This window comes from Canis lupus, chromosome 35, assembly GCF_003254725.2.
Source record: "Canis lupus dingo isolate Sandy chromosome 35, ASM325472v2, whole genome shotgun sequence".
Taxonomy (NCBI): domain Eukaryota; kingdom Metazoa; phylum Chordata; class Mammalia; order Carnivora; family Canidae; genus Canis; species Canis lupus.
The window spans coordinates 10,747,140-10,769,648 of NC_064277.1; the positions used below are offsets into that span (position 1 = coordinate 10,747,140).

Here is a 22,509-nt window from a genome sequence, read left to right on the forward strand (position 1 = left end):
CTAATGTTCTATTTTTATTATTCAGAAGGCATTGCTGCTCCATCCCTGGCAGTTGTGCCAGAGAACTTGAGTGATTCTGCTATTATCACAGCCCTGGAAAACTTCACTCAAGAACTGAAAAGAAAATCTGAGGTAATGGTTCACTAAGAATGAAGAGCTAGCTTGTTATGAGCTTAAAGTAACAAGTTCATATTATTCATCAGTACTGTTGTTGCTCCTGAGGCTTTGGGAGGGGGGAGATATGTTTGCCACTGACTTTAGTGCCTTTGTGAACTGTGGCTTGCATCTATAAGATAGCTATTCCATGTTCGTTTGCTACAGGGGGGCCGGATGGGCCTCTGTGGAAATCAGACTCATGATTTGGTTTCAGGGATAGTCACTCTCAGACCACGGAAGCACCAGGAAGCCATGATTTGGTCATAACGATAGACAAGGAGGAGAGGGGATCATGGGGATGAGAGATGTCCTGGGCAGAGGTGGAGGTGGACTTTGGGTGGACGGTCAACTGAGTGGTGGCAAATCTTTGAGCAGTGCAGATGCAGGCTATCCCAAAATCTTGTCTGCAAGATGAACTTTGGAAGCATTTCAGTGTCCTCCTTTTATGTCCTATTGTTTATAAATCTTTATAAATTTTTTATGAAAGAGTTATTTATTAGCACATTCAGGGAAAAAACCTTACCCTGACATATATTCATTTAACTAATTTAGGACATCTCCAAAGTCTGATCCTATTTTCTGCAATACCAATGTAAGCTAGTTTATAATGGAAATTTGTTCAAAATATTCAAAATGTGTTTTGATAGCATGAATATAAGTTTTCCTATTTTAGCTTATTGTTCTTTATTGGTACTGAACCTGATGTAATACATAGCAAGTGTGTAGCATGGTATCTCATCACAATTGTTTAGCAGTCATGTTTGCTATGAATTTTAGGTACTGGCAGCATCTTTTTCACACAAAGCCTGAACTCCATTTCTGTAGTTATGGTTAATTCAAACGTGATCATTTTGTTATTGTTGTTATGGTTTAGCTTAGGTACAGAGGGAGTCCACTTTATTCAAATAATGCAAAGCAAGCACCAGATTGCTTAATCCAGCTTTTAAACCAGATACATCAATGCAGGTAAGTATTGGGTTTCGAATCAAGTTCATAAAAGTGTGATGGCTCACAAACATTTGTGTCGTGACCACCGTGCTAGGGTCATTGAGGAACTGAAGCTTGAGAAGATGTTAGGTTGGTACATTACCTAACCTGTCTAGGTTTCTTGTTCTTCATTCATAAGATGATGGGGTAAGGCCTGCCTCAAGCTTCTTCATGATCTGCCATGCTATGATCCTAAAACACTATTTAAAAAATATTTACAATCCAGTTATGAGAACAGAGTAAGCACATATATATGTGTGTAAAAATGCTGGGTGTCATACATGTGCAGTGGAAGGACGTTATGCACAGTGAAATAAGCCAGTTACAAAAGGACAAGTAATTGCATGATTTCAGTATATGAGGTACTTAGGATAGGCAAATTCCTAGAGAAGGAAAGTAGAATAGGGATTACCAGGGGCTGAGGCCATGGGAAATAAGTTATTGTTTAATCAGTATGGAGTTTGTTCAGATGATAGAAAAGTTCCAGAGACGAATGGTGGTGATGGCTGTACAACATTGTGAATGTACTTAATGCTACTGACTTGTACCCTTAAAAATGCCTAAAAGTGAAATTTGATGTTATATATATAGATATTGCTACAATAAAAAATGCTAGGCACTCCCACATAACGCATGTACACAAACACCCTGATGACCATGGAGCAAGAGGGAAAGAGGTGCAAGATTTCAGAGAGATGTGAAGGATAGAAAAGATGTTGGGATCCCTGGGTGGCGCAGCGGTTTGGCGCCTGCCTTTGGCCCAGGGCGCGATCCTGGAGACCTGGGATCGAATCCCACATCGGGCTCCTGGTGCATGGAGCCTGCTTCTCCCTCTGCCTGTGTCTCTGCCTCTCTCTCTCTCTGTGTGACTATCATAAATAAATTAAAAAAAAATTTTTAAAAAAGGATAGGAAAGATGAGTGGAGATGGGGTTCTGTGGCGATTAGAGTTAATCCAGAACCATTACAATGGAAGTGCTTCTGTAGCAAGATTTTGGAAACAAAGGTTTGAATTGTGTAGGGAAGGTATGTGTAGAGATTGTTCCTTGTTGGAGAGAATGGCCTGCAGATGAAGGACAGGAAGAAAATAATGGTGGGTTGGTTAGCTTAACTGAGGGAGCAAGTTTCTTAGGGCAGAAAATATAATGTCAATGAGAATTTGATTTTTTTCAAACTTTTGTACATGCAATGCCATTTAATTCTCAGAACAAACCCATGAAGGGCTTTAGACTTGTGGAACTTCCATCGTCTTTTAGGGGTTATTTATTTTCCATGTTTCATTCAGCAAAAACACACTGAGTAGCACTAGGTGCCAGATCCAGTGCTAAGTACAGGACAGCAGTGCCAACAAGCTTTAGGAGCTTCTTGCCTCATAGAGCTTTCAGCCTAATGCAGAAGACAGACAATAAGCAAGCAAATAAGCCGTTCATGTGGTAAATGCAGAATAGCAAATGTTGGAAATCTCAGAACTAATAGGTAGAGGAGGACCGAGTTTATTAGCCAATTTCAGCTTTCAGGACCAGCATAAGGCAATAGAAAAGGGAGCAAGTGGAAGGTAGGAAGTGATGGGGAGCCATGGTTGGTGGTATAGTGGCTTCGAGGCCAGCTCTGGCCTCTGTGTCTTTTTCCCTGGAGTCACCTCTCCTTTGTTCTAAGGATGATTCTGAAACACCAGCTCCATCCAGACTTCTGTTGAAAGGCTAAATCAGAAAGTTTGCATAGTTTCTGGGGGTGAGGATGGTCACCCCCAGAGAGGGGAGGGAAGAAGAGGTATGTGTTCTTAAAAGTTGGTGAGGATGCAAACGAAGGGGAACCTGCTTACACTGTTGGTGGAATGCAAGCTGGTGCAGCCACTCTGGAAAACAGGATGGAGGTTCCTGAAAAATAGGGGCGCCTGGGTGGCTCAGTGGTTGAATGTCTGCCTTTGGCTCAGGTTGTGATCCTGGGGTCCTGAGATCAAGTCCTGCATTAGGATCCCTGCAGGGAGCCTGCTCCTCTGCCTATGTCTCTACCTCTCTCTGTGTGTCTCTCATGAATAAAGAAATAAATAAAATCTTTTTTAAAAAGTTGAAAATAGAGCTACACTAACACCCAGCAATTGCACTACTAGGTATTTATCCAAAGGATAGAAAAATAGTGACTTGAAGGGGCACCTGCACCCCAGTGTTTATAGCAGCAATGTCCACCTTAGCCAAACTATGGAAAGAGCCCAGATGCCCATCGACTGATGAATGGATAAAGATGTGATACAAACACACACACACACACACACACACACACACACACACACACACACTGGAATATTACTCAGCCATCGAAAGGAATGAAATCTTGCCATTTGCAATGATATGGATGGAACTAGAGGGTATCATGCTAAGTGAAATAAGTCAGTCATATGTGCATTTCATAGGATTTCACTCATATGTGGAATTTAAGAAAAAAACAGATGAACATAGGGGAAGGGAAGGAAAAATAATATAAAAACGGAGAAGGAGGAAAACCATAAGAAACTCTTAACTCTAGGAAACAAACTGAGGGTTGCTGGAGGGGTGGGGGCGGGCAAATGGTGTAAGTAGGTGATGGGTAATAAGGAGGCATGTGATGCGATGAGCACTGGGTGTTCTATGCGACTGATGAATCCCTGAATTCTACCCCTGAAACTAATAATACATTATATGCTAACTAACTTGAATTTAGATGTAAAAAACAAGCATCTAGAGCAAAATAAGAAGTATTCTTGTAATAAGAGGATTGTCTTTTGTTGTAGTCAAGCAGTCCCAATGAAATCTGTTGCTTTTTACATTTATCAGACTGAATAAACTAGAGAAGTTTCACAATTTTATTCTTCAAGAGTTGAGCAATCTTGAGAAGGATATTCAGGCTCTGAAACACCTTGAGGAGGATGTTCTGGTAAGTATCCTCCACACTTAAAAAAAAAAAAATCCTCTGTGACTGAAGAGGATCTGTTCCAGAGTAAAATAACAAAAACTTTTGTTCAATTTTAGGAATTTTGGGGGAAACAGTCTGATGATTTGAAATCATTCTGTGATCGGCAAGTGCTAAGGTATTTTTTCCAAAGTATTCTTTCCAGACGTATCTTAGTTGAAGAATGAGGGTAGTGCTTTAGCTATATATAGTACAGGTGGTTGATGTTGATAAGATGGCATGTAGGTAGCTATGAAGCTGCATCTCTTCAAACCAATTACTTTTGTGGCACTCCCTGAGCAAAGAGCGTGGCTTAGGGATCAATTTAGAAGTGTAAATTTTGCAAAGCATTTAACAAGATCATACAAATATCAGTGATTTTGATCTAAAATGTTTTTTTTAAGCAATATCTCAAAAAATTAAAATGAATATATTCTGAGAAAAACATATTGAATTGTCTTGTAGAATATATATGTATATTAAAATTTAAAGTATATATATTTATGTGTGTGTATTAAACAATGGGTTTATTTTGCTGCACATTCTTTTCAGTGTGATTACTCAGCGAACATTCTGAGGCTGTTGTTTCTATGGGTGTGGAGTACTGTGATTCTCTGAAGTGTAGGGAATAGAGAAATGGGAAAGTAGAGTCCTCCACTCCTCTGCTTCTGCCGTTCGAGAAATTCTAGGGTTTTTGTTTCTGCTTGAATAATAAAAAAATAATCCTTATAGAAATCTGTAATTGCCTAGAGCTTTATCTACCAGTTCAGAATCTGCTTCTGTCACAGAAATCTAAATCAAAGTTTTAGAAAGGCTATTATTCTGATCACACCACAGAAAGTTTAAAATTTGAATTATCCATTCTTCTGTTACGCCAGTTAACACAATTAATAACAATGAGAGTATGTAAATAGATTTTCAAAACTCAACACACGATTAAAGGAGATATCCTTGTATAACCTCTTCACTGAATGCTTCCGGTTGGTTGTGAAAGGTTCTCAAACTTCTTGGAATGAGGACCTCTTAACACTTTGAAAATTTATTCAGATTCCCCCAAAGAGCTTTTGTTTCATGGGTTATATCTATGAATATTTTCCATATTAAAAATTGAGACTGAGATTTAAAATATGTATTTATTTAAAAATAACCGGGGCACCTGAGTGGCTCAGTGGGATCTGCCTTTTGTTCAGGTCATGATCCTGGGGTCTTGGGATCGAGTCCCACATCGGGAATCCCCACGGGGAGCCTGCCTCTCTCCCTCTACCTATGTTTCCATTTCTCTGTGTCTCTTATGAATAAATAAACAAAATATTTTTTAAAAAAATAACAGAAGTATGCCAACAAATTGGACAATCTGGAAGAAATAAATGAATTCCTAGAAAATTAAAATCTTCCAAGAGTGAATCAGAAAAAAATAGAAATATAAACAGACCAATTACTAGTAATGAAATTGAATCATAGTAACAAACTTGAATTGGTAATTTTTTTTTTTAATTTTTTATTATTTTTTATTATTTTTTGTTTTTTTTTTGAATTGGTAATTTAAAAACCCATACTATTTTGATTACTACAGCTTTGTAATATAACTTGAAGTCTAGAATTGTGATACCTCCAGTTTTATTTTTATTTTTCAAGATTGCTTAGGCTATCTGGGGTCTTTTGCATTTTCATACAAATTTTAGTGTTCTAGTTCTGTAAAAAAATGCATAAATTGGTTGGTATCTTGATAGGAATTGTATTAAATCTGTAAATTGCTTTGGGTAATATAGAACTTTTAACAATATTTGTTCTCCCAACCCATGAACATAGAATGTCTATTTCTTTGTATCTTCAATTTCTTTCTTTCATCAATGTTTTATGGTTTTCAGAGTACAGATGTTTCACCTTTTTGGTTAAGTTTATTTGTAGGTATTTTATTATTTTGGGTGCAACCGTAAACAGGATTGTTTTCTTAATTTCTCTTTCTGCTGCTTCATTATTAGTGTATAGAAATGCAACCGATTTCTGTACATTAATTTTGTATCCTACAACTTTACTGAATTCACCTATCAGTTCTACTAGTTTTTTCGATGGAGTCTTTAGGATTTTCTACATATAGTATCATATTATCTGTAAATAGTAGAAGTTTCACTTCTTCCTTACCAATTTGGATGTCTTTTATTCTTTTCTCTTGCCTGATTGCTGTGTCTAGGACTTCAAGTATTATGTTAAATAACAGTGGTGAGAGTGAACATCTTTGTCTTACTCCTGATCTTAGGGAGAAAAACTTTCAGTTTTTCCCCATTGAGTATGATGTTAGCTGTGAGTTTTTCATAGAAGTCCATTATTATATTAAGGAATGCTCCCTCTAAACCCTTGTTTTTTTTTTTTTTTTTATTTTTTTTATGATAGTCACAGAGAGAGAGAGAGAGGCAGAGACATAGGCTGAGGGAGAAGCAGGCTCCATGCACCGGGAGCCCGATGTGGGATTCAATCCCGGGTCTCCAGGATCACGCCCTGGGCCAAAGGCAGGCGCCAAACCGCTGCGCCACCCAGGGATCCCTAAACCCTTGTTTTTATCATGAATGGATGTTGTACTTACTCAGATCATTTTTTTTTTTGCATCTACTGAAATGAGCATATGGTTTTTATCCTTTCTCTTATTGATGGTGATGTATCACGTTGACTTGCAAATATTGAACCACCATTGCATCCTAGGAATAAATCTCACTTGATCAGGACGAGTGCATTTTCTATGCTGGATTACAGCAATACTTACAAATATTGCTAATATTTTGTTGAGGATTTCTTGCATCTACATTCATCAGACAGTTTGGCCTGTAGTTCTCTTTTTTGTGTGTGTCCTTATCTGGTTTTAGAATCAGATTAATGCACAATTATATGGTCAATTAACCTTGACAAAGGAACCAGGAATATGCAGGGGAAAAAGACAGTGTCTTCAACAAATGGTATTGGGAAAACTGGACAGTTACATGCAAAATAATGAACCTGGACCACTTTCTTACACTATACACAAAAATAAATTGAAAATGGATTAAGTACCTAAACGTAAGACCTGAAACCATAAAAATCCGAGAAAAAGAGCACAGGCAGTAATTTCTCTGATACTAGGCATAACATCTTTCTAGATACATCTCCTTAAACAAGGAAAACAAAATAAAAAAGCAAAAATAAACTATTGGACTTCATCAAGGTAAAAAATTTCTGCACAGTGAAGGAAACAACCAACAAAACTAAAAGACAACCTACTGAATGACAGAAGATATTTGCAAATAACCTATGTGATAAAGGGTTAGTGTCCAAAATATCTAAAGAACTTCTATAACCCAACACCCAAAACAAATAATCTAGTTAAAGTGAGCAGAAGCTCATGAACAGACATTCTTCCAAAGATGACATACAGATGGCCAATGGATACATGAAAAGATGCCCACCATCACTTATCTTTAGGGAAATGCAAATCAAAACTACAAGGAGATACCACCTCATACCTGTCAGAATGACTGAAATCAAAACCACAAGAAGCAACAAATATTGGTGAGGATGTGGAAAAATAGTAACCCTCTTGCATCTTTGGTGGGAATACAAACTAATGTAGCCAACATAGAAGACAATATGGAGGTTCCTCAAAAACTTAAAAATAGAACTACTAACTAATTGCAAATAAACTAATTGCATATAACTAATTGCAAATAGAATACTAATTGCATTACTGGAAATTCACCCAAAGAATACAAAAACACTGATTCAAAGGAATACATGCACCCCAATGTTTATTGCCACATTATTTACAATAACTACTTTATGAAAGCAACCTAAGTGTTCATCAATAAAGAAGATGTATATGTGTACAGTGGATTATTCAACCATAACAAACAATGAAATCTTGCCATTTACAACAATGTGGATAGATCTAGAGAGTATACTGCTAAGCAAAATAAGGCAAAAAGAAAAAAAAAGAGAATCATAGGCTGTTATCCCTGATGGATATAGATGCAAAAATCCTGAAAAATATTAGTAAACTGCATTCAACAGTGTATTAAAAAGATTATTCACCAAGATCAAGTGGGATTTATTCTAGGAATTCAAGGATGGTTCTATATGCACAAATTGATAAACAGATATACTACATTTATAAACTGAAGGATAAAAATCATATGATCATCTTAGTAGATGCAGAAAAACCATTTGACAAAATTTAACTCCATTACTGATTTTAAAAAAAACTCTCAAGTGGATTTAGAGGCAACATGCCTTAACATAATAAGGGCCATATTTGACAAACCCATAGCTAATATCATAATGATAAAAAAACTGAAAATGTTTTCTCTAAGATCGGGAACAAGACAAGGATGTCCACACTCACTACTTTTATTCAACATAGTAATGAGAGTCTTACCCAGTGATCAGAAGAAAAAGAAGTAAAAAGTACCCAAATTGGTGAGGAAAAAGTAGACTTGTCACTATTTGCGGATGACATGATACTATATCCAGAAAATCCTAAAGATTCCACCAAAAAACTATTAGAACCTATTTATGAATTCAGTAAAGTTGCAGAATATAAAACTGATATCCATAAGTCTTTTACATTTATATATACCAATAATGGAATAGCAGAAAGAGAAATTAAGAAAACAATCTCATTTATGATACATCACAAAGAATAAAATGCCTAGGAATAAACTTAATCAAGGAAGTGAAAGACCTGTCCTCTGAAAACTATAGAACATTTTTGAGAAAAATGGATGACAAAAACAAATGGAAAAATATACATGCTCATGGATTGGAAAAATTAGCTTTGTTAAAATGTGGATTGGATGGATTGGAAGAATTAGCATTGTTAAAATGTACATACTACCCAAAACAACTTACAGATTCAATAGAATCCTTATCAGAATACCAACAACATTTTTCACAGGCATAGAACAAATAATCCTAAAATTTATATGGAAACACAAAGACCCTCAATAGGGAAAGCAGCCTTGAAAAAGAAGAGCAAAGATGGAGGTATCACAATCCTGGTTTCAAACCATACTACAAAGCTATTGTATTCTAAATAGTATGGTACTGGCACAAAATTAGACATATAGCTCAATGGAGCAGAATAGAGAGCCCGAAATCCATGCTTGGTCAATTATTTTGTATGAGAAAGAAGGAAAGAATATACAATAAGGAAATGACTATCTCTTCAATAAATGGTGCTGAAAAAACTGGACCACATTCTTACACCATACACACAAATAAACTGAAAATGTATTAAAGACCTAAGTAAATGTGAGACCTGAAACCATAAAACTCTTGAAAGAACACCTAGGCAGTAATCTCTTAGACATGACCCTGTTCCTCAGGCAAAGGAAACAAAAACAAAAAATGGGACTGCACCAAAATAAAAAGGTTTTGTATGGCAAAAGAAACTATCAACATAATGTAAGGCAACCTACTGAATGGGAGAAGATACTTGCAAATGACATCTGATAAGGGGCTAATATCCAAAATATATGAAAAATTTCTACAACTCCACACCAAAAAACAAAACAAAAAACAAATGCTCCAATTAAAATATAGGCAGAGGACCTGAATAGACATTTTTCCAAAGAAAACATGCAGAGGGCTAACAAATACATGAAAAGATGCTCAACATCATTAACTACTAGAGAAATGCAATTCTAAATCCAAATACCTTATACTTGTCAAAATGGATAGTATCACAAAGAAACAAATAACAGGTGTTGGAGAAGTGGAAAAAACAGAACCCTCATGCACTGTTGGTGGGAATGCAAACTGGTGCGATCACTATATATATATTATTATAGGTTTGTCCTGGATTCCCTCTCTTAAAAAGCCTGTCACCATATATATGTGGGTCACAATTCAGATGAATGAATCCTTTGCACTCGTGGCTGAATATATTCAAAAGACTGGTTTATAAAAAATAGAATGACTAATTAAAAAAATAACCAAAACAAACCTTTACATATTGATGTCAGTAACAGATTTTTATGAAAATAACCAGACTCTGCAAAACAAACATGTGGGTAGAGTAGCATTGTTTTATTGTTTTATTTTTATTTTTTAAAAAGATTTCATTTATTCATGAGAGACAGAGAGAGAGGGGCAGAGACATAGGGAGAGGGAGAAGCAGGCTCCATGCAGGGAGCCCGATGCGGGACTCGATCCCAGGTCTCCAGGATCACACCCCAGGCCAAAGGTGGTGCTAAACCACTGAGCCACCAGGGCTGCCCACATTGTTTTATTTTTGCAAATCTCTTTAATGCCAGACTTCACAGGAGGTAGCTTCTTTGTCATATTTGCTTCTGAATTCAATCTGCTGTGATATCACACATCATGTAATGGAAAACTCCACTGTGTATTTGTGAGAGTAAGAATGAAAAAAAAGCAAACGAGATCTTAGCATTATTTGCCATTATTACGAAAATAGTTTTGGACTCACAGAACCTTTGGAAACTTAGAGACCTCCAAGAAAAGCAGTCCCTTAAGGGTCCCAAACGTTCACACTCTGCGAACTGCTGATATAAAGCAATGCTATATTAAAAATTAGGGAAGTTTATACCCCTTCGTCTTCTGAAACCTGGGGAATTATTTTGACTAAACCCCAGATTTTAGATAACTGTCTCTTCAGTTCATACACATTACACTGTAGGATGTTAATTACTATTTGCTTTCATCTCCTAATAACAGGCCCCTTATGTGAATTTAGAATACCTTAAAGAACAAAAATTCCTCCAAAATATGTATCTCCCTGGGTTTTGCCTTTGCTCTCTTTTCTTCCAGACACCTAAAGAAACCACCCTGCAGCTTGCAGTAGAGAGATGATGGTGATGATGCTTGTAGCTCATGCTGGGTGCTGACTGGGCACCAGGCTGCAAGTATCTATGAGACTTAGGTTAACGAGCTTGACTGAGATCCAGTATCTGGATCTGGTTGGTATTCAGTGTCTGTCCTTTTGGCATGTTTGCATTATCATGGTGCAAACGTGGTGGTTTTATGTATTTTGCTAGGGAAATGCAAAGGACATTCCTCACACGAGATTAGCCCCTAGCACAGGGCTGCAAGAACATAGGAATTCAATATATTTTTTTATTTTATTTAAATTTATCTATTTATCTCTCTCATCTATCTGTCTAACCAACCAGGATATTAGGAAGGGATTCGTTACTTTGAATGGTTGTCATGAAATATCTCTGCCTATATTGTAGGCTAGTAGCTTTGACAGATACAATGCATAAAATAGAATCAAGTAAAAATATTAATAGCTTAGGCTGATATTCTGCATTGGCCATTGATCCTCTTCAGGTAACATCCAAGTAATGCAATGATCTATGAAATAATTCATGTATGGACATAGGTACATAAATGTGTATTCTTATTTTTAAATCCTCTAATGTAAATGTAATGAGATAGACTAATTTCTTCCAGGCTTAATCCAGATCAGCCTTCATGAGGAAAGCCAAAGCCCCGTGTCACTACTGCATTCATGGGGTAGGTATAAAGGTTTGCTTTGATGGAATTGGAGTGAGGGAAGTAAGCCCTAAAGGATACCCTAACACTTTGTCCATGTTCCACAATGCTCTCTCCCCTTTCACAATATCTCCCATCCTAGAAATTATCCTTTTGGATCTGGTCTTTCATTAAGTAAATATTTATGATTGAGTGTTTGCTCTGTAATAGGCATCACACTAAATGTGAAGATACAACGGTTAACACCCAGACCTGTTCTTGCCTCCATCATAAAAATAAACTCCTTGAAGGAAGATAGAAAAAGACAAGTGAAGAAAGAAAATAATCACAAATTTCCTAAGTGCTTTGAGGGATACTGGCAAGGTGCTTTGGCAGAGAGCAATGGTGTGGAGTCGGTTTCAGATAGGATGGCCACCAAAGGTGTCTCTGAGGAAGCGACATTGAAGATGGGGTGTCAAGCATAGGAAGGAACCAGAGGGCAGCCCTGGTGGCTCAGCAGTCTAGCGCTGCCTTCAGCCTAAGGTGTGATCCTAGAGATCCAGGATCGAGTCCCACATCACGGTCTCTGCATGGAGCCTGCTTCTCCCTCTGCCTGTGTCTCTGCCTCTCTCTCTCTCTCTCTGTATCTCTCATGAATAAATAAACAAAATTTTTTAAAAAAAGGAAGGAACCAGACTTGGGAGCAGTTTAAAGCAACAGGATTGGGGAGGGGAGGACATGACATGTTTGAAAAACTGAAAGCTCTTGGCTCAGAGTGGTGTCCGAGGGGACAGTTACTTGAAATGAAGCTGGGACCATGACAGACTCTCAGTGTTGAGGAGTTTGAATTTGATACTGTAGGTGAAGGAAAATTGGGGTGGTTCTGAGCAAAGGCATTGGGAGTGAGAGTAATGTAATCTGATTCATATTTTAAGAAAATCATCCTAGCTGCCATGTTGAAAGTTAACTGGAAAAGTGAGAAGCAGAAGAGGGGAGCTGAACTGGATGATGGACTTGGGAGATGGTGAGAAATGGGGAGACTTCAGGTACATTTGGGGGCCAGAATTAATCACTGGCAGTTGGACATGATGGGTGAAAGAAGGAGAAGTAAGGATGACTCCTGGGTTTCTGTCTTCTAGCAGTTAGATGGATAGTGCTGTCGGTTAGGAAGACAAGGGGAAGACCTGGGGTAGGAGGAGTATGTGGGTGAAGCAGGAAGGAACTAAGTTAGTTTGTTAACCTGTTAACTTTCCAATGTCCATGCATGTCCAAGGTTTGATGAAAACTTGGAATAATGAACAATTTTCCAGGAAAATATAACTGAATAAAATGGACTCCTGCATAGACGGGAGATATTCATAGAAGTAGACAGAGTTGATGAACTACCATGCAGATGTGTATGTTCAGATTGTGTCACAGAGGAATTCTACTGGTCCCTTAGCAAAGGATAACCTCAGTGCTATTGACTAAATGGGACTAAAGGGTAACTTTAGTATTATTCTAATGCATGGATGAATGAAAATTCCCCAATTCTTTTTATGCATCTTGCATTACAATGCCAAAATCAAATGAAAATTACACAAAGAACAATAGAGCAATCTCACTCAAAAGCCAAAATTCAAAGTAAAAATTTTGGCAAACATCATTTCACAGCTTATTAAAGGAATAATATGTCATGATCAAGGGAGATTTATTCCAGTAACACAAAAATGGTTTGATATTAGGAAATCCGCTAATAACACCAACTACTAATCAATCTAGGGAGAAAAATCACTATGATTCTCCCCATAGATTTCAAAAGGCATTGAGAAATTGCTACATCTGTGTTTAAATTTGTATAAACCCACACAAATAGTCATAACTAGGGGCCTCTGGGTGGCTCAGTTGGTTAAGCATCTGCCTTCGGCTCAGGTCATGATCCCAGGGTTCTGGGATCAAGCCCTGCATCCGGCTCCCTGCTCAGTGGGGAGCCTGCCTCTCCCTTTCCATCTGCCTTGCCTCTCTCTTGCCTTTTCTCAAATAAAATTTTTAAAAAGTCATAACTAGATATTCTGTAGTATGAAAAATCTCAGTCCAAAAGCCACTACTATGCTCAATAGAGAAACTCTAAATGCATTACTAATTTCAGGACCAATCGATGGGGAGACTCCGGTAACATAAAGATGTCAGCTCTCACAGGGTGGAGAGCAGAGAAAGCAAGCTCTCTCCTGACTCTTCTTAGAGCACTAATCCCACTTGTGAGGGCTTCATCTCATGACCTCATGTCATCCTGACTACCTGAGACCCTACTTTCTACATCACTTGGGTGCAGGGGGAATTGTAGCAACTGAATGGGGCACAGACATTCCATCCATAAATGGTGTCAATGGATTGACAGTTTCAGTGGAATCAAAAGTTAGGACAGTGAGGGAAGGAGAGCAGGTGACTTGGAAAGGCCCAAAAAGTGTGGTCAGAAAATGGGATGTTGAGAATCAAGATTTCAGAGGTGGGAAGTGATGCCAAAAATCTGAGAGTGCCTAGCTGTGGTGAAACTGAAGAAAATGCTAGAGGAGGTGAGGAGATGAGGAGATGAAAAAACTGAGAAGCCAAAGCATGCAGATGGGTCCCTCATGACGGAGTTTCAGTTACTACTAAGGCTGATGGGAACCAGGGCCAGGTGAACAGAGGGGCCAGGATGATGGATGATAAGTTAGGTGGTTGGCATAAACATCAGCAGAGAGGTGTCTAGAGGAGAGAGAGTAATCCCTATGTTTGGTAGTTTAGAGAAGGAGAATACCCAACTCTCCACCTGGCCAGGAAGTAATAGGACAACAGAGAAAAAAAACCCACAAAAACTTTTTAATTGACAGAGCAAATTGGGGAATGTGGTACCCTAAGAAGTCTGCTGCATTTTAGTGAAAAGTAGACAGGGAGACATTTTCTTTCAAGAAGAGGCAGAGGACGTTGGGGAGCAGACCAGAGCAGAGGAGAGCTATAGGCATCACTGGATGAGAATGTGGCTGATAAGGGCTGCCTTTTAGCAGCTGCGAAGGCAGAGAGGGATTTGAGACAGGATGGGATTGATTCAGAGAGATTTTTAAAGGAAGGAGTTTGTAGAATTATTGCCGTGAGCCCTAATGTTTCCCCAGATGGTCCAGCAGCTCTTGGGGCTATCGCTCTACAAGCTTTCTGCCTGTGCTGTGAGCCCTACAGAGTAAATAAACATGGAATGTGTTGAACAACCACCAACTATTCTGTTCTTGGATCCGGTCACTTTACAGACAACAACCTTCTTGCTCAGTTGGGTTCACTGAACATTGTATTGTTCATTTCCCCAGTATTTAATAATGGGGCTTTTTATACAGCTCTCAACTTGAAAGTCTCTTCGACTTAGAGGTCTAAGGTAGGTTCCCTAAGTAGACCGTGTCCAACTATATTTTCATAAGAATAACATTCCATGTATCTTAAGCTATAGTGTTATTTTAAAAACATGGGTTTTGTTTCATTTTATTTGAGAATAACTGAAGTGGGTGACTTTTTTCTTAAATTCCAGTGTCCAAAGTTGTGCTTTGTGATTTTTGACGCAGCAATTCCACTTCCAGGAAATTATCTTTAGGATTCGATTGGACTGTGCAAGGATATGTACAGTGGTGTGTATCACAAGCAGTTCTAATAAGGAGATGTTGTAAATTGCCTGAATGCCCAGGTAGAGCTTGGTTAAAGAGATTGATAGATTTACATGATATGCCACATGGCCATTACAAAAAAGAATAGTTGGATTAGATTAATTGACTTGGGAAGACATTTAACAGTGAATGAAAAGTAAAAGCTTGTTGCAAAGCATTGTAGACCACATGATTCCATTTGTTTTAAATGCTAATGAGGATGTATATGGTCATTCACTTAAGAAACTGCTGAGTCTATTAGATGCCAGGTACTGTCTCTGATGCTGGGGCTGGTATGGTACCCAAGAGGTCCTTGGCTGCATAGAGGGTGTGCTTTAGTAGGATGGACAGACAGTGAAGAGTAAATAGGTAAGAATTCATGGCAGTGGTAAGTGGTCAGAAGGAAAGAAGTGTGATGACAGAGACTGATGGCAGTAGAAAGAGAATCAAGTCAAGCCTCTCTAAGGAAGTGACATATGAGCTAAAACTCAAAGGGTGGGTGGAGCCAGCAATGGGGAGACTGAGGAAGGGCATTTCAGAGGGAATGACCAAGACCAATGTCTGAGGCCAGAAGCAGCTTGATAGGTTCTAGGAATTCAGTGAGGGCCAAGCAACAGGAGTGAGGGCAGAGTAGTATGAGAGGAGACTGGGGGGTGTGCTGTGTGTGGGGATGGTAGTCACCTTATGGGCTGTAGAAAGACTTTATTCTAGTGGCAGTGAAAGGTGTAATAGTAAAGGAATGCTATTTAAAAATGTGTTTATTTATTTATTCATGTGAGACAGAGAAGCAGGCTCCCTGCAGGGATCCTGATGCAGGACTCAATCCCAGGGCCCCGGGATCATGACCTGAGCCAGAGGCAGATGCTCCACCACTGAGCCACCCAGGAGCCCCAGTAAAGGACTACTTTTAAGGCCCTCTGCATATGTGTTGAGGTGGGAGATCAGGTGACATGAGCAACAGAAAGTGAGCTGGAAGGGTTTCCGATGAGTCGGGAGGGGTGTAGGACAAACTTCCAGGGTTGGGGTTTGAGCAACCCTGATGGACATTGGTGTCACTGAATGAGATCGTGGAGACTATGAAAGGCCTGGTTTAGCTGATAGGGTGATGAGGAGGTTGTGGATAAATATTAAAAGCTTAACTTGGAACATATATTTGTGATTTCAGCATCTGAATGGAGTTGGCAAATGAGTGGATAGTTGAGACTAAGACTCATAGCAGAGGGCAACATGAGACCAGTGGAGTTGACTTAGGGAGTGAGTATAGAGAAGAGTGTCAGGAGAAAGTTCTCGGGCTGTTCCAATGTGTTAAAGTAACTTAAGGGAGAGTTTGTGTGTGTATCTATATGCATGTATACACGGTGAGAGGTCTAGAGTCTAAAAGATATCACCCAAATGTCAACTGTGGTTATTTCTGTGTGGTAACATTTTGGGTGAATCATCTTACCCTAGGCTACTTCTGTATTTTTAGAATTTAGTCCAAGATATGAATCACTTTTGTGGAATGAATTTAAACAGCATAACATTTATAAATAATTATTTTTTCCTTTCCCTAACCCTCCTTATCTATGACCCTGAGGTAACTACCTCTTTACAGTTTGACAGCATTTAAGCATTGACAGACACTTTGTCCATATATATAAATATATGGACATATAAACATATATAAATATATATATGTTCATATAAGGATACGGACAATATCCTATAAATGTATAAATGTCCATATAAGGATACATATGTGTATTTTTATTTTTTTTTATTTTTTTTTTTTTAGTTTTTTTTTAACTTTTATTTATTTATGATAGTCACAGAGAGAGAGAGAGGCAGAGACACAGGCAGAGGGAGAAGCAGGCTCCATGCACTGGGAGCCCGACGTGGGATTCGATCCCGGGTCTCCAGGATCGTGCCCCGGGCCAAAGGCAGGCGCCAAACCGCTGCGCCACCCAGGGATCCCCATATGTGTATTTTTAAGTAACACAAAGCTATACTAAATATTAGGCATATTTTGTTCTCTGAGCAAAAGTAGGATTCCTTTCCAAGTCAGTAATATGAGTCTACTTTTTTTAATTAATTGTAAAATATTGTAGTTTATGGACATGCTATAACTTATACATTTGATTCCCCATTGATGCACATCCAGGTTATTTTAAATTACTATGGCAAATAACTCTGTCGTGAATATCCTTTTACATATACCTTGAATTACTTTATCAGGAAAAAATTATTTTCTTTTTTTAAAAAAAGATTTTATTTATTTGAGAGAAAGAGCATGAGCAGAGGGGAGGAGAAGAAGGAGAGGGAGAAGCAGACTCCCCACTGAACAGGAAGCCTGACTTGGGGCTCCATTCCAGGACCCCCAGATCATGACCTGAGCTGAAGGCAGATGCTTGACTGACTGAGCCACCCAGACACCCCAGGGAAAAATCACTGTTTTCTTTTGGGAAAACAAAAATAGCAAATCTTCAAATCAAAATAGCCCTAAAAGAGGATATAGAGAAAAGACTAATCTGAGTTAAGAATATTAGCCTAATTCCCAGCCCTAACAGAGAATTGGATCAAATGTGAATTAAACGTACATGTTACAACTGGTCACATGTAAGCGGAATCAGGCTCCAGCAGCTAAACCAAGTAGGGATTTTATTTTTCCCCGGTAAGCAGCAGCCCAGAGGGAAAGAGGTTATCCAGAGCTGGTGATGCAGTAGCATTAAGTAGCCATCAGAGACCAGGTTCTTTTAGCTTCCTGCTCAGCCATCCTTCATATGGCTTTAGGCTTTATTTTTTCCTTCTATAGATTTTATTCATTAATTCATGAAAGACATAGAGAGACAGAGACATAGGCAGAGGGAGGAGAAGCAGGCTCCATGCAGGGAGCCTGATGCAGAACTCGATCCCAAGACCCTGGGATCACGCCCTGAGCTGAAGGCAAGATGCTCAAGCACTGAGCCACCCAGGCGTCCCAGGCTTTGGGCTTTAGAGTGATTGTCTGCTCTGCTTCTAGGAATCTCTTCTAGACTCCGGGCAGGAAGGGGGGGAATTGAATGAAAGGTAAAAGATGTGTGCCAGCAGAATCTACCTTCACCTTCCTTTTATCCAAGCTAAGAAAACAGTTTTCATGGAAATGCAAACCAACAGACATTGGTCTCCATCTTACTGACCTGACCTAGGTCACTTGGCCCTCCACAGTGGAAAGGGAATATAGGGAGAATTGAACTCTTACTGTTTCTCAAATAGTGGATTCCGTACATAGGAAAGGGAGGACAGATGTGGAGGAAGTATCTAGTAATGTCTGTCAAGCCTGAATCAAATTACATGTGCTGAACAGAGAGAAAAAGAGAAATAACTTAAATCACACGGGTCATTCTGTTGGCCATTCTTGGCCATGAGCATGCACCTTGGTGTTTGCATCAGGATGGGAAAATCTCTTCCTTCCTGGGCGGCAGCTCTTATCTACCTCTTGTTTCATGAGGAGTGAACTGGGTTCAACCCAGTCTGGTTATTAACCACGTGCATTTTTCATACAGCATGACCCCGACAGCCAGCCCAGCCACTGCCTTGGGCTCCATCCAAGAAGTACCTGTCTTTCCTCCAACACTAGAGGGAAAAATAACCTGCGGTGTTCAACTATAAAGAGAGAGAAACAGCTTCAAAGCAGCACGTGTTTAAGCCTTTTTTTAAAAAAAAGGTTTGTTTATTTATTTAAGAAAGAGAGAGAGAGTAGAGGGAGAGGCCAAGGGAGAGAGAATCCCGAAGCAGACTCCCTGCTGGCTGTGGAGCCCCATGCAGGGCTTGATCTCAGAACCCTGAGATCATGACCTGAGCCAAAATCAAAAAATTTTGAGCCAATCAAAATCAGGCTGCTTAACCAACTCAGCCACCCAGGAGCCCCGGCTAAGCCATTTTTGAGGGTGATTTTGACTCTGGCCAGCTTTTTACCTGGGGTACTGACTAGCTACCACTGGCCACAGAAGATGCAACTGCACTGAATGTCTGAGTAGTGATGTAGCTGATTGGTGATGTTCATGTTGGCTCTCTGAGGGACAAAGAGGCGGGCATTTCAGGCTGAGCTAACTACTGTTCTCTTTCTTTTTTCTTTCTTTCCACCAGTCTGAGCCACCTGGAGATGATAAATCTGGCTTGGACCACACAGTGGTGCTTTAGTGCTCTGGCTTCTTGATTTTGCTTCACTCCAAATGGGATCCCTGAGAACTGCTGCGTCGGAATAGAATGGAATAGGCTGGTAGTTTGCAGTTGTGTTATTGTCCATTTGTTCCCAAAGTTAACCTTCTGTATCAAAGTGTAGCCAGAAAATAGGAGGTTCAGGATGTTTACCAACTTAAGAGTATTGCTTTAAAAAAAATTTTTTTAAGTAAAATTGATTTTGAGAACGGTTCTCAAGTTATATGGGGGGGAAAATCTGAACATCTGTATACATGCTATTTGTTTATCTCTTTGGGGGAGAATTTAATTTGTGATGAAAATAGCTCAGATGAAAATGGTGTTGTATTTTGAAATAGTTATTATTTCACTTGATCTACAAATATTCTAGTTTTTCCAGCACATTCACAAAACTACTAGCTTTAGCAGAGGAGAAATACTCATGTGATAATTATAAAGGCTCCAATAAAGCCTGCATGTATGAAGACTGCCTATACAGTTGAGTGAATTTATTTTGGGAAAATAAAATCCATCTAATTTGAGGCTGTTTACAAAGTAACTGTTCATAGATTGGATAAGTGCAGTTAAAGACTGCAGGCTGAAAACAGTTTATTCAATGTAGAACATAACTTAGGGACATAGTATATCTTATGTATTATGTATTTAATCTGCCCAAAACAGATGTTTACAACCCCAATGTGTCACCTTTTTTTATTTAGAATTTTTTAACGAGCTATGGTTTAGTCTATTGTAAGCTTTACAGAGCACAAGAGCACTTTTTTAGCCCAAAGGATCCAATTAACCTCGTTTCATTTGGGTATATGCCAGTTAGAGCTCACAATTCCTGGTGACCTGGAATTTTATGGATTTCAGCACCATTACATTGACTGTCTTCACTGAAGGACATCTACAGGATACATAGGACTTCTGATAACTGGTAGACATATACTGGGGAACTGTTGTCTCTAACGCCTTCAGTTAGCTCATGTGGTGGATGTTAGTTAGGACAGATAAGGCATGATCTTAACTAGTAAGAACTTAGTCTTAAGACACCAGGTAGCTGAAAGATGTCCAGGCCGTGTGAGACATGTGCCATAAATGAAGTGTAAACTGAGCTCCAGCAAGGTTGTAAGGAAGGACAGGTGCTTTTGGTTGGCGTGATCAGTGCCAGCTTCCTGGAGGGAAAGCACCGGTTGAGCTCTTGAAAGATAGGGAGGGTTTTTCTAGGGTTAGCAAAGAGGGTCTGATGTGACTAGTGGAACAGAGGCAGAGGGGTGCAGGATTTGTTCGAGGCTGGAACACTATGGAGTGTTAGTGGAAATTAAGTTTGTGTAGGCCCAAACAGAAGTGCCTTTACTGGCTTGATTAGAAGGACTTTATTCTGTTGGTAAGAAAGAGTCCTTGAAGACTCACTAGAGAACGATAAAGGACCATGGTGGTTTAGGAGGATTAGTCTACTCTCAGTATGAAGACCCAGTGCAATCCACCAGGAGGTTTTAACAGCAGTAAAGGCCTCCCCTAGGACAGAAGGTAAAGGAGGGAACAGGTGTGCTAGCTCGTGGCAGGTATAGGGTTTTTCCTTTTTTTAGAATTTAAATTCAATTTGCCAACATATAGTATATCATTAGTTTCAGATGTAGTTTTCAGTAATTCATCAGTTGCATATAACACCCAGTGCTCATGACATCCTATGACCTCCTCAAATGGCCATCACCCAGTTACCCCGCCCCCCACCCACCTCCCCTCTAGCAACCCTCAGTGTGTTTCCCAGGTTCAAGAGTCTTTCGTGGTTTGTCTTCCTCTCTGACTTTTTCTTATATTCCGCATATGAGTAAAGCCATATGATAAAGGTATAGGTATAGGATTTAAGAGCTAAGTTTAAGGATGAGCTGATATAAGTTGCAAAAACCGCAAACTTGAGATATTGGGGGATATCTCTTTAGAAATATTCCCCCACGGCAGCCCTGGTGGCTCAGTGGGTTTAGCACCACCTTCAGCCCAGGTTGTGACCCTGGAGACCTGGGATCGAGTCCCACATCAGGCTCCCTGCATGCAGCCTGCTTCTCCCTCTGCCTGTGTCTCTGCATCTCTCTCTCTCTATGTGTCTCTATAAATAAATAAAATGTTAAAAAAAAAGAAAAGAAATATTCCCCCAAATGTGTTCAGTCAATGTTGTCTTATTAGCGAATCCTTATTGAGCACTAACTGTATGCACAGCCAAGCTCTATGCTTGGTGTTGAGGGTTCAGTGTTATTGTCAAGGGACTCCAGGAGCTAGCTGTCTGATGGGGACAATTACACAAACCCAGAAAGCAGCATAGACCAGTGTCCACCTCCTCTCCTGGGAGCAGCCCTGTGTCCCACCTCAGTGAACTCTGACCAAGCTGTGGTGTTGGCCTCATTTGTGGTTTCCAATATTCCTCTGCGCTGTAACCTTCATCTTCCATAGGGGATCTTTGCAGGATTTACTGTGGTCCTCACCTCCCTTCCATACTGATTATCTCCTGGCTTTTGTCGTGTGTGTGTGTGTGTGTGTGTGTGTGTGTGTATGTAGTTGACACGTTACGTTAGTTTCAGTTGTGCACTGTAGTGGTGTGACAACTCTGTACGTCATGCTGTGCTCACAAGTGTAGCTACCACCTGTCCCCATTACATCACTACTAACAGTACCATTGACTGTATTCCTTATGCTCTGCTTTTCATTCCTGTGACTTACTCATTCCGTACCTGGAAGCCTGTATCTCTCACTCCCCTTCACCCATTTTGCCCAACCCCCATCCTCCTCCCCTTTGGCAGCCATCTGTTTGTATTTATAGTTCTGATCTTTTTGTTCATTTATTCATTTTTTTAAGATTCCATTTATGAGTGGAATCATATGGCCTTTGTCTTTCTCAATCTGATTAGTTTCATTTAGCTTGATACCCCCAGGGTCCGTCCAGGTCTCAAATGGCATGATCTCATCCTTACTCATGGCCATGTACTATTCCATTGTATATGTTTTATATACCACATCTTCCTTATCCATTTATCTATTAGTTTTTTAAAAGATTTTATTTATTCATGAGAGACACAGAGACAGAGACAGAGAGAGAGAGAGAGAGAGAGGCAGAGACACAGGCAGAGGGAGAAGCAGGCTCCATGCAGGGAGCCCAACATGGGACTCGATCCTGGGTCTCCAGGATCACA

General features: G+C 39.5%; 1 protein-coding gene across 4 annotated transcripts in view; it reads left to right on the forward strand.

Moving 5' to 3' along the window:
* The window catches only part of SYCP2L (synaptonemal complex protein 2 like), a 102,135-nt gene extending 82,326 nt beyond the window's left edge, over nucleotides 1-19,809 (forward strand). For 3 of the 4 annotated variants that reach the window (XM_025444539.3, XM_025444554.3, XM_049105981.1), the window contains 6 exons: nucleotides 26-132; nucleotides 1,031-1,122; nucleotides 3,953-4,052; nucleotides 4,148-4,206; nucleotides 11,505-11,567; nucleotides 19,274-19,809. In XM_025444539.3, coding sequence (XP_025300324.2) covers nucleotides 26-132; nucleotides 1,031-1,122; nucleotides 3,953-4,052; nucleotides 4,148-4,206; nucleotides 11,505-11,529 — 383 coding nt within the window. In that variant the 3' untranslated portion in view covers nucleotides 11,530-11,567; nucleotides 19,274-19,809. Of the gene's footprint in view, nucleotides 1-25; nucleotides 133-1,030; nucleotides 1,123-3,952; nucleotides 4,053-4,147; nucleotides 4,207-11,504; nucleotides 11,568-19,273 lie in introns of those variants that run through there. The other variant, XR_007408411.1, reaches the window with a different exon arrangement.
* Nucleotides 19,810-22,509: the final 2,700 nt, after the last annotated feature.